This window comes from Lithobates pipiens, unplaced genomic scaffold (genome assembly GCF_037356315.1).
Source record: "Lithobates pipiens isolate NorthernLeopardFrog02 unplaced genomic scaffold, aLitPip1_a1.2 Scaffold_16, whole genome shotgun sequence".
NCBI classification, from domain to species: domain Eukaryota; kingdom Metazoa; phylum Chordata; class Amphibia; order Anura; family Ranidae; genus Lithobates; species Lithobates pipiens.
This window is the reverse complement of record NW_027507748.1, coordinates 279,109,014-279,124,278: the sequence shown is the minus strand read 5'-3', so window position 1 is coordinate 279,124,278 and position 15,265 is coordinate 279,109,014. Positions and strand designations below refer to the sequence as shown.

General features: G+C 42.1%; 1 protein-coding gene across 6 annotated transcripts in view; it reads right to left on the bottom strand.

Annotated features, from left to right (window-relative positions):
• KIF21B (kinesin family member 21B) overlaps positions 1 to 15,265 on the bottom strand; it is a 157,178-nt gene that overhangs the window by 27,475 nt on the left and 114,438 nt on the right. For all 6 annotated transcript variants that reach the window (XR_013274487.1, XR_013274488.1, XM_077481484.1 and 3 more), the window contains exons 23-25: positions 13,236 to 13,296; positions 10,252 to 10,309; positions 9,894 to 10,093 (exon numbers count right to left, since the gene is read on the bottom strand). Coding sequence is in view for 4 of the 6 variants with exons in the window: in XM_077481484.1 (XP_077337610.1) it covers positions 9,894 to 10,093; positions 10,252 to 10,309; positions 13,236 to 13,296 (319 nt within the window). In the remaining 2 variants the exon portion in view is untranslated. The remainder of the gene's footprint in view (positions 1 to 9,893; positions 10,094 to 10,251; positions 10,310 to 13,235; positions 13,297 to 15,265) is intronic.

Below are 15,265 nucleotides of genomic sequence, written 5' to 3'. Positions count from 1 at the left end.
CTGAGGCTGCTCTTCTTGATCAGGACCGATGTCCCGCTGACAGCCGCCGGTGATTGCATGAGGAGAAAAAATAGCCTATTACTGGCTCTGTTTACATCACATGATCAGCTGTCATTGGCTGATAGCTGATCACATGGTAAGGGATCGGGATAGACCCCTTACTGCGATCTGTGATCAGCCTCGTCTCATAGATTCGCTGATCACAGCGTGCGCTCTGCAGGGGGCACGCAGGCCACTGGAGCCCTGCAGGGGGCGTGCAGGCCGCACGAGCACAGGAGGATGTCTATTGACGCCCTCCTGGCAAAGTAGGTCCACGCTGTAGCTGTCATTCGGCTATAGCATGAATGGGAAGGGGTTAAATAAATGACAAAAAAAAATTTCCTGACATCTCCATGACATCACATATGGATTGAGTTTTACCCTAGCAGGGGCATTTGTTTTTTATTTTATTTACTACAGTTACTTCTATAACGCCTTCAGTTTACGCAGAGCTTTACTTATATACTGTAAATTCACATCAGTCCCTGCCCTCAAGGAGCTTACAATCTAAGGTCCCTAACTCAAATTCATACATACTAGGGCCAATTTAGACAGGATCCAATTAGCCTACCAGCTTGTCTTTAGAGTGTGGAAGGAATCTGTAATACCCAGAGGAAACCCACGCAGGCACAGGGAGAACATGCAAACTCTGTGCAAGTAAAGCTGTGGTTGGTATTCAATGCAATGACCCAAGTGCTGCTAGGCAGAAGTGCTAACCACTTAGCCACTGTGCTGCCCTTGCATTACTTTTTTATCCTCCTGTCTTCAGGATGAAGTTCCCCTTCCTGCTTCAGTAGATGCAATGGATCTGTTGTGATGAAATATTGAGCCTTTAAATTAGTCTTCTAGCACTTTGCTGATCCCATAGTGCTATACCATATAAAGCTTGTCATGACTGCTGTAGTGCCTCTTGCAGTGGTACATGGAGTTAGGGTTCCTCTTGCTTGTGCCCAGTATAGCCTGCCACAATGACCACGGTCTGCATAGCATGTCCTCCCATGCCCTCTAAATATTTCCACCTGGTCTGACTGCTTCTGCTTTTTTCCATCTCAATGTGTCTCATGGCTTTATGGTGAAAACATAAAGTGCTGGAATGCATGACATGCATTCTAGCTGCTGGGCGCTTGTTTTGCTATGCACGGGACTTTGTGCATGCAAGGTGCAGATTGGGGCCTTGGGGCAAGGAAGTTTGCTAGAACATACACCAGTGCTCCAGCCACTGGTCGCTCATTGAGCACATCCCTGAAAAATCGAGTGCAAGCCGTTCTGTGCAGGCACTACCATCAGGTGATCATATGATGGCTATTTAAACCAGAAAGGGCCAGAGTGACATGGGTCACATTCTGGCAGCACTAGAGATTACCACAAAATCTTGGTACATCCCAGGAGGGCGACTTTGGTCTAAGGTCTGCTAAAGTGGTGATACAGGGTGAACAAATCCTAATGCTTGTATCTCTTGCAGCCGGAATCGAATGCACAGTAGGAATTCTGTAGCACCTTGTACCATGTAGCAGTCACCCCTAAAGGAACAGCTTAAACAGAGAAGGTAGGGAGCATTGAAAAGTTTTGTTGCATTCAGGTAATACAAGTTATATGTATCTGCTTGCTACCTCTCCATTTTAGCCCTTCTAGGTCTGGCCTCAGCTTACGCCATCACTCCAGGTCTTTAGGCAGCGAGCATCATCAATACTAATGCACTACTCTCTATCCAGGCATCCATCGATATACAGGACATGTATCTTCACATCCTCATAAAAAAACTCTTTCATTTGTATTTCTGTTTAGGGGAAGATCTCTACTACCAATGCATATGCCTGCCTTTCGGCCTCTGAAAATGCCCATGGAATTCTCAAAAGTCCTTTTGGTAGTCATGGCATTGTTGCAAGGGAGAAAGGTATCAGAATCCACCACTACCTTGATGAAGTATTCATCCTAGCACACAACAGACACCATCTGCTTTGCCAAAGGAAAGACATCTTCACTACTCTCAACAGTTTTGGGTAGATTGTAAACTTTGCAAAAATTCACCAAGTGCCCAATTAGACTATGACTTATGAGCACATTTCAATACTGTCAGGAAGACCATTTCTCTCCTGGCAGAAAAGATCCTGGTAGTCAGAGGCCCCCTCAGCTCAGACGCTTTCTACAACAAAGTGTCAGAATACTGACTGCAATGATCCCTATGATCAAATGGCATGTCTGACTTATTCCACAGGGATATCTTTTGTTATTTGCCTCATGTAGGCCAGTATGTGGTGGCACTCTGGCAAAGTTAACCTCAAAAAATGTCACTATATTTGATCCATAAAGAGGATCACACATATTTCAGATACACCTCCTTGGAGGGCGCATTGTAAAGGAGTCCGGGTCAGTGGGACTTTATTGCTTCTCAGTCAGTGTTCAATATACTGAAACCCAGGGTAGCCACCTGCTCGCTTCAGACTTTCACTCAGGTGATCAAGGGGCAGTCTGTCTCCCTATGTATGTACAGGACAGCGGTAGAATATGTCAGGAAGCATGAAGAAAGTTTCAGCAGGACTTTGCTGAGCAAGATGACCTTGATCATGAAGTGGGCACATTTAAATCTGAGCCACATTTTGAAGTGTATGTACAAGGACCATTGAACACCTTGGCCTAAACACTCTTACTATGCTTTAGACAACAAGTAGAACCTGCTGCCTTAGATGTTTAACACGCTGGTGCCGAAATGGGGCCAATCTGAGGTGATCTTGTTTCTGTCTCCCCTGAACACAAAGGTGGTGAAGTTCAACCCAAAAATTTTCAGTGCTCAAATAGCACTAATCACTAATTTCACTGCACCTAGGCCAGCTTGTAGTGCTTTCACATTTACTCATGTTCCCCTGGTTTACACGTTCCTAAACAATCTATCCCAAGATCTACTTAAAGTGTTTGCAGTCCTATCATTGTGCACCAGGCAACTGTGGTTCTCCCTCCTGTACCAGCTCAGCAATCAGGATCTGTGACTGACTCAAAACTGACAACCTGATTCTTGAGAGGAGAAGGCTCAGGAGGGGAGGATGCCTAGATGCAGTGGTAAGCACCATATTAAAAAGCAGAACAGCAGGAACAAACAAGACGTATAACTGAATTCCAAAGAAGTTTAAGTGGTTTGGGGTAGCATCTGACTTTAATACAAAGAAACTGCAAGTACACAACATATTATTATTTCTTCAGACAGATCTTCATATAGAACTGAGTCTTAATTCTCCAAGTCAAGAACTATGCCTTATCAGCTTTCACAAGCACTTCGTGGGTCACAGGCTACTGATGCAGTTCTTGAGAGTTTTTATACAGTACGTCCCCTACTTGTGAACGAGTTCAGTTCACAAGCTCGTTTGTAAGTCCAACTTGTTCATACGTCCAACAAAGATCAGTGCTTGCAGACAAAGGCTGCGAGCACTGATCAGTGTGTTTTGGTAGGGGAGAGTGCCCAGTCAGAACACATAGGCACAGCTGGGGAGATTGCTGCACCAACATTGCTTGTGTTGGTACACAATCTGTCAGTTTTTTTTTTCATTCAGCCCTGTGTTGAACGGTAATAAACAACTGTTTAAAAGTTTGCACCTTTGAAAGTTCCCAACTCGAAGGTTCGTATGTAGGGGACTTACTGTATGTGTGAGACCACCAAGAGAACCTTGCTATCTTAAATTAAATCTTTGTCCTTTTGCTGAGGATGGACTTTCTACCATCCAGGTTCCAGGTCAATCAGGAACTAGTTTGACCAACATTTACCATGACAGAGGATGGCTAAGGTCATCTGATCAATGTAGACAGAATCCTGAAAGTTTTTCATGCTACGGTGGAGTTTAGAAAGTCAAAACAACTGTTTCTGATTCCTAAAAGGAGAAACAGGGACACAGAGGCTTCCCTGAAAATGCTATTTACATGAATCACCAAGGTCATCGGCCAGACTTATAGGACAAATTCTCTTCTGGCATCAGAAGGGGCGGCTACACACTTAATGCGTAGTACACCCATGCCCTGGGTAACATTATAGATGGTGTCGATTGAGATGATCTGCAAGTCAAAGTTAGGTCTCACAACTGTGTAGATTTTGCCACACTCACCAATGTTTAATTTGGACAAAAAATGTCCCACCCAATCTTTGGTAATTACTGTATTTCCTCTGTGTGGTGCCATTGAGATGTCAGGAAAAATGTTAAATGCTTACCAATAATTACTGTATTTACCTTGTATTTTCTGACCATCCCATGGCATCACAGGAGCCCAACTAAATTAGAAGTAACTAGCAAAGGCTAGGATCTGCTAGGGTGGGATACATTTTCTAGAGGCTTACCCTGAAGGCAGGGTCAACTCCTGTGGCACGCCGTGATGATGAGTTAGAAAAAGAAAATTATGGTAATCAATTTTTGTTGTGTGTGTATTTGTGGTAAATAATGTGCATGTCATCTCTGTACCTGCTTTCAATTTTACTTGTATGGTGGAACCATGCAATTCTAACATAGCAGAAAGAACATGTGTGCTTTGGTTTATCCAAGACCAAAGAAAGTATAGGGAGGAAGAGAGAAAATCAGATGTAATAATACCCTGGATAAGCATGAAAGCTGACTTTTTCAGAAGCAGGTTCAGAAATGGTAGCTTATAAAGTACCTTGAAAAAGTATTCATACTCCTTGACATTTTCCACATTTTGTCATGTTACAACCAAAAAAGTAAATGTATTTTATTGAGATTTTATGTGATAGACCAACACAAAGTGGCACATAATTGTGAAGTGAAAGGAAAATGATAATTGGTTTCCAATTTCTTTTTACAAAAAAGTCGATCAGTCAATACTTTGTAGAACTACCTTTCGCTGCAATTACAGCTGCAAGTGTTTTTGGGTATGTCTCTACCAGCTTTGCACATCTACAGAGTGACATTTTTGCCCATTCTTCTTTGCAAAATAAGCTCTGTCAGATTGGATGGAGAATGTAGTGAACAGCAATTTTCAAGTCTTGCCACAGATTCTAAATTGGATTTAGGTCTGGACTTTGACTGGACCATTCTAACACATTAATATGCTTTCATCTAAACCATTCCATTGTAGCTCTGGCTGTATGTTTTGGGTTGTTGTCCTGCTAGAAGGTGAACCTTCGACCCAGTCTCAAGTCTTTTGCAGACTCTAATGTTGTGTACACACGACCGGACTTTCCAGCAGACTAGGTCCGATGGTCTTACCGACGGACTTTCGGGGGACTTCCGATGGACTTTCCGAACGAACGGACTTGGACACACACAATCACACCAAAGTCTGACGGATTCGACTGTGATGATGTACGACCGGACTAGAATAAGGAAATTCATAGCCAGTAGCCAATAGTTGCCCTAGCATCTGTCAGACTCGCATACAGATGAAAAGGATTTTTCGACCGGACTCGAGTCCATTGGAAAGATTTGAAACATGTTCTAAATCTAAAGTCTGTCTGATTTTTCGACAGCAAAGATCCGATGAAGCCCACACACGATTGAATTGTCCAACGGATTCGTTCTATTGGACCTTTGCTGTCGAAAAGTCCAGCTGTGTGTACACGGCATTACAGGGTTTTTTTAAATATTGCCCGGTATTTGGCTCCATCAATCTTCCCCATCAACTCTGACCAGATTCTCTGTCCCTGCTGAAGAAAAGCATCTCCACAACATGATGCTACCACCACCATGTTTCATGGTGGAGATGGTGTGTTCAGGGTGATGTGCAGTGTTTTTTTACACCACTCATAGTGTTTTGCTTTTAGGCCAAAAAGTTCAATTTTGGTCCCATCTGACCAGAGCACCTTCTTCCACATGTTTGCAGTGTTCCCCACATGGCTTCTCGCAAACTGCAAATGGGACTTCCTATGCTTTTCTTTTCAACAATTGTCACTCTTCCATAAAGAGCAGATGTGTGGAGTGCACGACTAAAGCCCCATACACAAGGTGGAAAACATCCAGCTTCCCCATTTCAGGAAATTGGGTTTTAAAGGGTAAAGAGGAAAAATGGAGGCATAAGTGAAATGACAAACATAAACTATTCTACCAAATCTGAGCATTGTTGATTCACTTTATATAGTCTGAAAACAATTGCTGCCAAATAGGCTGTATTTACAAACGTTCATGGGGAAAATCGCCGCAATTCGGCCCTATGATTTCAAATGGCTGCAAAACATGGGATGTGTTTGCGATGCCATTACTTCTAATGGCATCCCAATCTTGCCACGATTGCTGTGACATGTTTCAGAAGTGTACAGGGAGGGAGGGGACAGGAACTAGCTGATATGAGCGGAAGTGGAAGTGGGTACCTGTCAAAACTAGGTACCCACTACCCCACCAAAAAAAAGAAATTGCATGCCAAATGTGGCAGAAGAGGAGGGGAGGAGTACTTAAAGGGGAACTTCTCCTTTTGGGTGGAGCTCAAAGGAAAGAAAGATGAGCTTAACTAAATGTGTTCTCTTTTGAGAAGAGGCGAATAGTGAAAATGGTGTAGAGTTATTAACTTTAAAGGTCATTACCAAGGACAAGAGGGCACTCTTTATGTCTGGAGGTTTACCTCCACATACAGAAAGGCTTTTTCACCTTCATAGTAAGAGGTGTGAAAATGTGAAATAGACTCACTTAAGCCCCATACACACTATCAGATTTTCTGCTAATTTTTTTCCTTCAGATTTACCAAAACCATATAATATGAGGTCAAACCTTAGGAGTTTCAATTTGTATGCAATCAGGCAGGCCCTTACACTACATGGTTTTGGTAAATCTGAAGGAAAAAAAAAACGCAGAAAATCTGATAGCGTGTATGGGGCTTAATAGTTGTCCTGTGGACAGATTCTCCCACCTAATCTGTGGTTTTCTGCAGCTCCTCCAGAGTTACCATGGGCCTCTTGGCTGCTTCTTTGATGAATGCTCTTCTTGCCTGGCCTGTCAGTTTAGGTGGACAGCCATGTCTTGGTAGGTTTGCAGTTGTGCCATACTATTTACATTTTGGAATGATGGATTGAACAGTGCTCCATGAGATGTACAAAGCTTGGGAGTTTTTTTTATAACCTAACACTGCTTTAACCCCTTGCTTACTGGGGACTTGACCAGGCCAATTTCTAGCTTTCACCGCTCTCACACTTGAAAATTGCGCAGTTATGCAACAAATAAATTTTTTATAATTTTCTTCCACATGAATAGAGCTTTCTTTTGGTGGTATTTAATCACCACTGCTAAACAAACAAAAACCTTTTTAAAAGAAAAAAAAGGCGTCTTTCAAATTTTGTTATAAAATTTTGCAATCAGGTAATTATAATTTAACCACTTCCCACCCGGCCAATGTATATATACAGCGGGTGGGAGCCGCCTGCTCCTGATAGGACGTTCAGGAACGTCATTCAGGAGCAGCGGGATCGCGCGCGCGCGCGCCCGCGCAGCGGCGCGATCCCGATGTGCTCGTGTCACCCGGACACGGCACATCTCAGATCGGCAGGAGGGCTCTGTGATTGGCCCTCCTGATCACATGACGGCCGTGTCCAATCACGGCCGTCATGTGATGTAAACAAACAGCCGGTTGCTAGGCAATCGGCTCTCCTCTCCTCACACGGAAGTCACCGCTGAGAAGAGGAGAGCAGAACGCTGCAGCCGGCTGATGATCAGTGAGTATGGGCTGCTTTTCACAGCTTTTTACTCACTGATCATCAGTGTAGTGTAAACACACAACACACCACACAGTGAAAACACAGTCCCCACATATGTCCCCAAAACACACATGTCCCCAAAACATACATGTCCCCAAATAATAAAAACACATGTCCCTAATAATAAAAACATGTCCCCCACATATGTCCCACTAAAATCACATGTCCCAATGATTATCTGCACACATATGTACGTGATCACCTGCACACATATGTACATGATCATTTGCGTACATATGTCCGTGATCACACAAACCAATTATTATACACTTAACGGAATTTTTTTTACCAAAAACATGTAGCAGAATACATTTTGGCTTAAATTTATGACAAAATTTGATTTTATTGGATTTCTTTTCAAATAGAAAAAAGAAAATATTGTTTTTTTCCCAAATTTCCGCTTTTTTTGCGCTTATATCGCAAAAAAAAAAAAACGGAGTCGTGAATAAATAACACCAAAATAAAGCTCTATTTGTGCGAACAAAATGATAACAATTTCATTTGGGTACAGTGTAGCATGACCGCGCAATTGTCACTGAAAGCGCTAGAGCGCTGAAAGCTGAAAATTGGGCTGGGAAGGAAGGGGGTGAAAGTGCCCTGTATTGAAGTGGTTAATATAATGGAAAACTGTACTTTTATTAGCCTGATGCTTATCCATGGCAACATACATATGAATCCTGAAAAATGTTACCTGCAAGGAATTATTCCCCATGTAGTGAGTTATAAACCATATGTGTGTTGCCTTGATGGCACCAGAAAACCAGATAACTGTATACTTTCTGGAAATTTACATTTTCCTTTCTGGTGTTGAAAATGTGCCTTTTGAAGTGGCCCAGTCAGAGCCCAGACCTTAAGGCTCCATGCACACTAGCTTTTTTCTAAGCTCAAAAAAAAAAAAAAAAAAAACGCCAGATGAAAAAAACACTTATGCCGGCTTGTAGTAGCGTTTTAGTAGCTTTTAAGAGCGTTACCATTTTATTAGCATTTTTACAGTACATGAAGAAAAAAAAAAAGCTAACAAAAAGCTATTAGGCGCATTTTAGGGGCGTTTAGCATTTTTTTCTGCTGGAAAAACACTCCAAAAAACTTTTTTCTGTTCCTAGATGCTGAAGCTCAAAAAACACTAATAGCCTAAAGTATTGCATGCATGGACACATAGGATAACACTATTTAGATTTTAGGAGCTTAAAAAAATGCTAGTGTGCATGGAGCCTAAAGGATAAGTTTACCCTTGTTACATGTTATACCCATATTTAGGATGTAACATGTTACAGTACAGTACCTGCCTGCACTCCACTCCCCATCCCCATCCCCCTACCATTCCCTTGACAGTAGACAGGGGATCTTCTCCCCACACCCACTGTCACTATTTAAAAAAAAGACAGACATGTTGGCAGAATTTTGTGAGTGAATGGACTACAACTAATGTCTACAACTGCAGCAGATAGCTCATAGCTTTTAAAGAACTATGAGGGTGCTGGTGAGCGCTCTCATAGTTCATTGATTCTTCCTGCAGGTCGGGAAACTGCCTGGCCGTACAGGAGGTACAGCCAGATAACTCACTGAGAGTCTGCAGGCTGGCATTGTACCTGCGACTTGCTGATCACCGGTGCAATGCTTTACAGGCTGCAGTGTAAAAAAAAAAATTACCTGTGCTTTTTTTTTTTATGAGGTGAACTTATCCTTTGACCCCACAGTGATTCTGTGGAATGACCTCAAGGGAGCCATTCGCACTTGACATCCTACAAATGTGTCTGACAGGATACTTTTTCCTCCTTTGTCTTGTGTTTAGTTACAAGAATGGAGATGGAGCAATGAGCTATGTTGATAGAAGGAAAGAGCAGAGTGACAAAGAGATGAGCTCATCAGTGTGCTCCTTCTCTTTTCACTGTCCAGTCACAGGGTGGGGGAGGGACCTCTAAATGACTAGACTTGGCTGTGTGATAGAATTGCGTAAATCTCAGGACTAGATGGACAGATTTACAAATCATTTAGCAGGTAAAACATCTTTCATATATGCTTTTATCATTTGTATTTAGCAGCTTTTTCAGCTTTAAACACAGTGTAATAAATTATGAGTTGACTAGCATCATCATTGGAGTACAGTTTTTGTGTTATGAGAGAATTGCTCTGTGCCCACTTGCCCAACAAGTCATTATTTATGTTTTTGCTTCAGACTTACAATGTATTTCCCCGCAGTGGCAGCGTAAAACTGTGTGAACCTCTGCTCCGCTGTGAACTAGGTGAAAACCCTCCAACATCCTCTAGAATATCAGTCAGGGATGCCAGGGACTTGGTGATATTTTTGGTTGAGGCTTCAAGTAAAGGGCTAAGAGATTCTGCAGAGACCGCCTTCACTTGCCATGAAAGGCGAGGTTCCCCCTGCAAAGCAACAAAATATATAAGTATACTGCACATCTATATGCTCTGTTAAAAATCCTTCAACAAAATAAAACATAAATTTTTTTTTATAAATAATTTTTATTGGATATAAAACATAAATTTAAACCTATTGCATTTGCTCTGATTTTATATTTTACCTTCCATTTAAAGTCATCATGGCTATTTGATCCTTTCATTGAATAGGAAAAGGAGGCACTAGGAAAAATAGAAATTAAAATGAGAGGAAAAAACTGATTACTATTTTATTACTTATTTTAGCTACAAATCCTGCATTTATAAGGTTTGCTATAACTGAAAATTTTACAAGGGTTGTTGATAAGTTTGTGTTTTCCAGACCTATTCTGAGAAAAAGACTATTATGTCATGTTAGCTAGCTACACCGTGTAAGCCCAGGTTCACACTGATGCGGGTTTGAAATGATGCGTGTTCAGCTGAACTCACACAATTTCGAACCCGCATTTCAGTCCGAAGTGATTTCAAATACATCTGTGTTGGTTGCTGCCCAAATGTCTATTGAAATCGCCCCCAAAGTCACCAAAAGTAGTGCAGGAACACGGTACCCAAATTAATTTTATATATTTTTTGGGACAGGTAACAGATTTTTGGCAAGATTTATAATCACTGTTTTAACTATAAACAAAAAATACCAAAAATGATGATTTGCTTACATTTACTTTTTCAGGATCACACAATCACCGGTGTTCAGTGACGATTTAAGCCTCCCTTTTTTTTTTATAGACGGGCACTCCAGAAATACAAGTCCTCCCTGATGTCTTATTTATTTATTTTTTAAATACAATAGTACAGAGATGGTTGAACATACACCGTCCCTTGCTCACCCCTTTCATTGATTAGATTTCAGTCCTTTTATACACCCTATACTCCAGACTGGTACCCACCAATCAACGCATTTTTTTGAATAACTCTTCTAAGAAGCCAGCCCACTGATTGAATCAGGGCCAAGGGCTCTTAAGAGGAGGCTGGGTGCCCTGATGTTTTTAGGAAGCTACGTAAAGTACCTCTCAGACCTTTCGCCCTACATTGTATAGCAAAGCACAGATACCTAATGATGATTTCACTGGGTCTAAAGTCTTGTACACATGGTAAGAAAATCAGATGGGGATTGTCATTTGACAGGCTCTAGTCCAAAATTCTTAGCGTTAGTACGCTCCTTTAGACAACTGTTTTCCAATTATCGGACAAAAAATGTTGGATCACAGGCTAGTAAATTTTTGGCAAACGGCTCCATGTCTGATTTTCAGATCAGTACACAAATCCATCACACAAAAGTCAAAAGTAAAAACACGCATGCGCGGAATCAAGGAACGACTGTGAAGAGTTTGGTCTTGTAAACTACGGTTCGTAATCTAGAATTACCATTCGTGCAATTGATGAGATGTCAAAAGTCTCATCTTCTTTAATGGGATAATAATCAAGCTGCTTTGCATGTAGTTATGACAAACTTCCTCTTTATACTCTCATAGTACATCACTACGTTCGTGTTTGTCAAATGACTATTTGCATACCGTTAGTATGGAAGACAAGATCCTGGCACACGCCTTTTTTTTACATTAAACATGTGTTGTTTATTGAACAGTATTGCAGAGATTACAGTCACAGTAGAAAGCACCGAACATTCAAAAGGTGCTGCGTCATAGCCATAACAGTACATAAAGAAATATTTCTTCATCGCAATAGACAATAGGTATCATAGCTGAGCAAAGTTATATCACAGACATGTCATCTATTGCAACAGTACTCCAAAGTTCCTAATTACACGTGCCAGCCTCTTGCAACCACCTATCCCAGATTTTATTGTATTTAGCTGGGCATCCCCTATTTTTATATATGAATTTTTTATATGGGAGTGTTAGATTAACTTCCCGTTTCCAATCTTCTACCTTGGGTGGAAGGGGTCTCATCCACTGTCTAGCTATCACTTTTCTAGCAGAAAATAAGGTTTCCTGTAGGAAAGTCTTGGTAAATTTATCCAGCACTTCGGGAAATATCCCTAGGAGACAGGGTTTGGGGTCGAGAGCCAAGGGTGAACCCATGACGTCGTGTAGAAAGGATACTATTTGTTTCCAAAGTTCCTGGAGTTTGGGGCAAGACCAGATAAGGTGGAAGAAAGTCCCGGTCTCAAGGGTACATATCGGGCATAACACAGATTGATTTGTATTATATTTGGCGGTCCTAATGGGGGTGAGGTATGCTCTATGAACTATGTAAATTTGAGAAAGCCTATCTTGGAGCCAGGGGGACACCATCTTGCACGTTTCCAGAGCCTCCTCCCATTCCTCGTCTGTCAGCTCACCTACAGGCACACGCCCTTTTGAAGAAAATCAGAAGCTCGGTCGTCCAACAATCGTACCGTGTGTACGAGGCTTAACAGTGTGAAAACAAATGTTTTCCTAATTTCATTAGCATGTTGTTTAGGGGGATGAGGAAGAAGAAGCGTCCAGGATAGCAAAATACAGATTCAACTTCAACTTCCAGGGCCGGTTCACACCACAATTTCTGCATTCCGGATGCGTTTCTGCACGTGCGTTTTTGATGCATTCTGGTTGTTTTTCCACTTTTTTTTCTTAATCTCAAACTAGGTCATAGGCATTCCGGTGCATTTTTAATGTGTTTTGCAGTGTTCCATATATAAAAATTTCAACAAGTTTTGTTTTGTTGATTGCACTGGTGTGAACTAGGGCTATTGGAATCCATGTTAAACACTGTCCATGCGTTTTTGGTGCAGAATAAAAACACCCTGGACTAAATATGGTGTAAACCCACCCTAAAGACCCACTTGTACACTGGATATACAGTTGATGTGCCATTTTTCTTTGTAGGGAGAATAAAAAAAAGTATTTGCTTAATCTTTATACTGGGATCTTTATAAAATGGTATTAAATCGCCTCTATGTCAAGCTGTAATTACCAAAACACAGTCAAGAGCCAGAGGACAGTGAAAACAGTGCTAAAATGAACATCTTTTGATAGCATACACTAGCGAGCTAAGTAAATTGATCACTGGTAAATGGCATCGTTTTGGCAATACAAAACAAAGAGGCTTTGTTTGAGCTCTGTCCAATCATAGTAAATTACATTGCTAATTAAATTTACAAACCTACCTTCCATCGGACATTTGGCTGATTTCTGACACCTCTTCATCTGTGCTAGCATACCCATTCTCTGCAACACAAACAGTGTATGAAATTAGATTCACACAATCAGCTACATAACTTTATTTAAAGATTAAAGTGTATCTTAAATTAGGGAAGGAGTATCAACCCGGTCAGGTTTTTACTGTTGCCCTTCTGTGTTCCCATTAGGAAAATTCATTCTTTCCATGCATTGTACTGATCATTGCCACTGGGAATGAAAATAAGGGAAAATAATTAGGCTGTGGCCAAAAAAAGGAATAGAGGGGATGTTTTTCAATGGGGATACTGGATGCCATAGGGTCCAAGAAAAGTCCAAGAAAAGATTTTCATCACTTTCTGTTCTGTCCATGAGACAAGAAGGAAACCTAGGGTTGTCACCTCATTCCTTTAAAACCAAACACATATTAATTCCACAGGTTCTGTGGCCGAATTATGGTGGTAATTAAACTCACTTGGTGCCTTATCTGCATTAATTTAGCCTCAGAACATGTGTAATTCATATGTGTTTGGGTTTAAAGGGATGAGGTGGCAACCCTAAGGAAACCTCTCCAATAAAAAAAAGATTCCAAAAAACAAGTGACACTGATTTTAACCATCTCGATCTTTTAACCATCTCGATCTTTTAACCATTCAAAACTAAAAAATTTCCCTACCATGGTGTGAAAAGGGTTTTCTGTGACTTATGCCACGTACACACGATCAGACTATCCGGAGGACTTGGTCCGGCGGACCAGAGTCCGCCGGACAATCCACCCATGTGTGGACTCCGACTTTTTTTTCCCCAAAAGTCTGGCCGTCTGTGTGCTAGTCCGCCGGACTTTTGAAATGAATGGACTTGCCCACACACGGAGGAAAGTCCGTTCATTTTGAACGAGGCTCCAGGTAGACGGGACTAGCGAAGGAAGTTAATGTCGCCGCCTCCATCGGTGAGATTGACACCTCGCTAGCCCCATCACCTGGTATGGACTTAAAGGGGAAGCCCTACACCGAAAAAACGGCGTGGGGGTCCCCCCCAAAGCCCATATCAGACCCTTATTCGAGTACGCAGCCCGGCCGGTCAGGAAAGGGGGTGGGGACGAGAGAGCGACCCCCCCTTCTGAGCCGTACCAGGCCGCGTACCCTCAATAGGGGGAGTGCTTTGGGGAAGGGGGGCCCTGTGGTCCCCTTTAGGTCCATACCAGGTGACGGGGCTAGCGAGGTGTCAATCTCGCCGATGGAGGCAGCAACATTGACCTCCTTCGCTATTCCCGTCTACCTTGAGCCGCGTTCAAAAAATTGTCCGTGTGTGGGCAAGTCTGTTCATTTCAAAAGTCCGGCGGTCTCCCGCCATAGTCCGCCAGGTTGTCCACCGGACTTAGCCCGCCAGAAAAGTCCGGTCGTGTGTGGGCAGGTCTGTCATTCGGAAAGTCTGGCAGACCTCAGCTGCAAAGTCCGGCGGGTTTTCCGCCGGACTAGGTCCACCATACTAAGTCTGTCGGATAGTCTGATCGTGTGTACGCGTCATTAGGGTTCTCATCCAGAAAGGTTGATGGTTTCTAGGGTGCTTGTCTCATACAGAATGAAACTGGATTGTCAGATTGTTAGTAAAACCCAGTTTGGACACACAATATGAAAATCGGAAGAAAAATGTCATCCACCGAACAATCTCATTATTTTCGGATCGTTAGTATGGTGCTTTTGACAGGTGACTCTGTTTTTTCATTTGACAAAAGCTGGATGTGAAGACTATAAAATTATTGTCGTACGCGAACGCAATGTCCAATTTTAGTTTAATTAGTGCAGTTTTCGTGCGAAAAAAATCAGTAAGGCCCCATACACACTATTAGATTTTCTGCTGATTTTTGTCTTCAGATTTACCAAAACCATGTAGTGCCTGATTGCATACAAATTGAAGCTCTGAAAGGGGTTGTAAACCTACATGTCTCTTTATAGGATGCATTAAGGTGAAAAAACATCTGGCAGTGACCGCCCCCCCCCCCCCCCCCATTTTACTTACC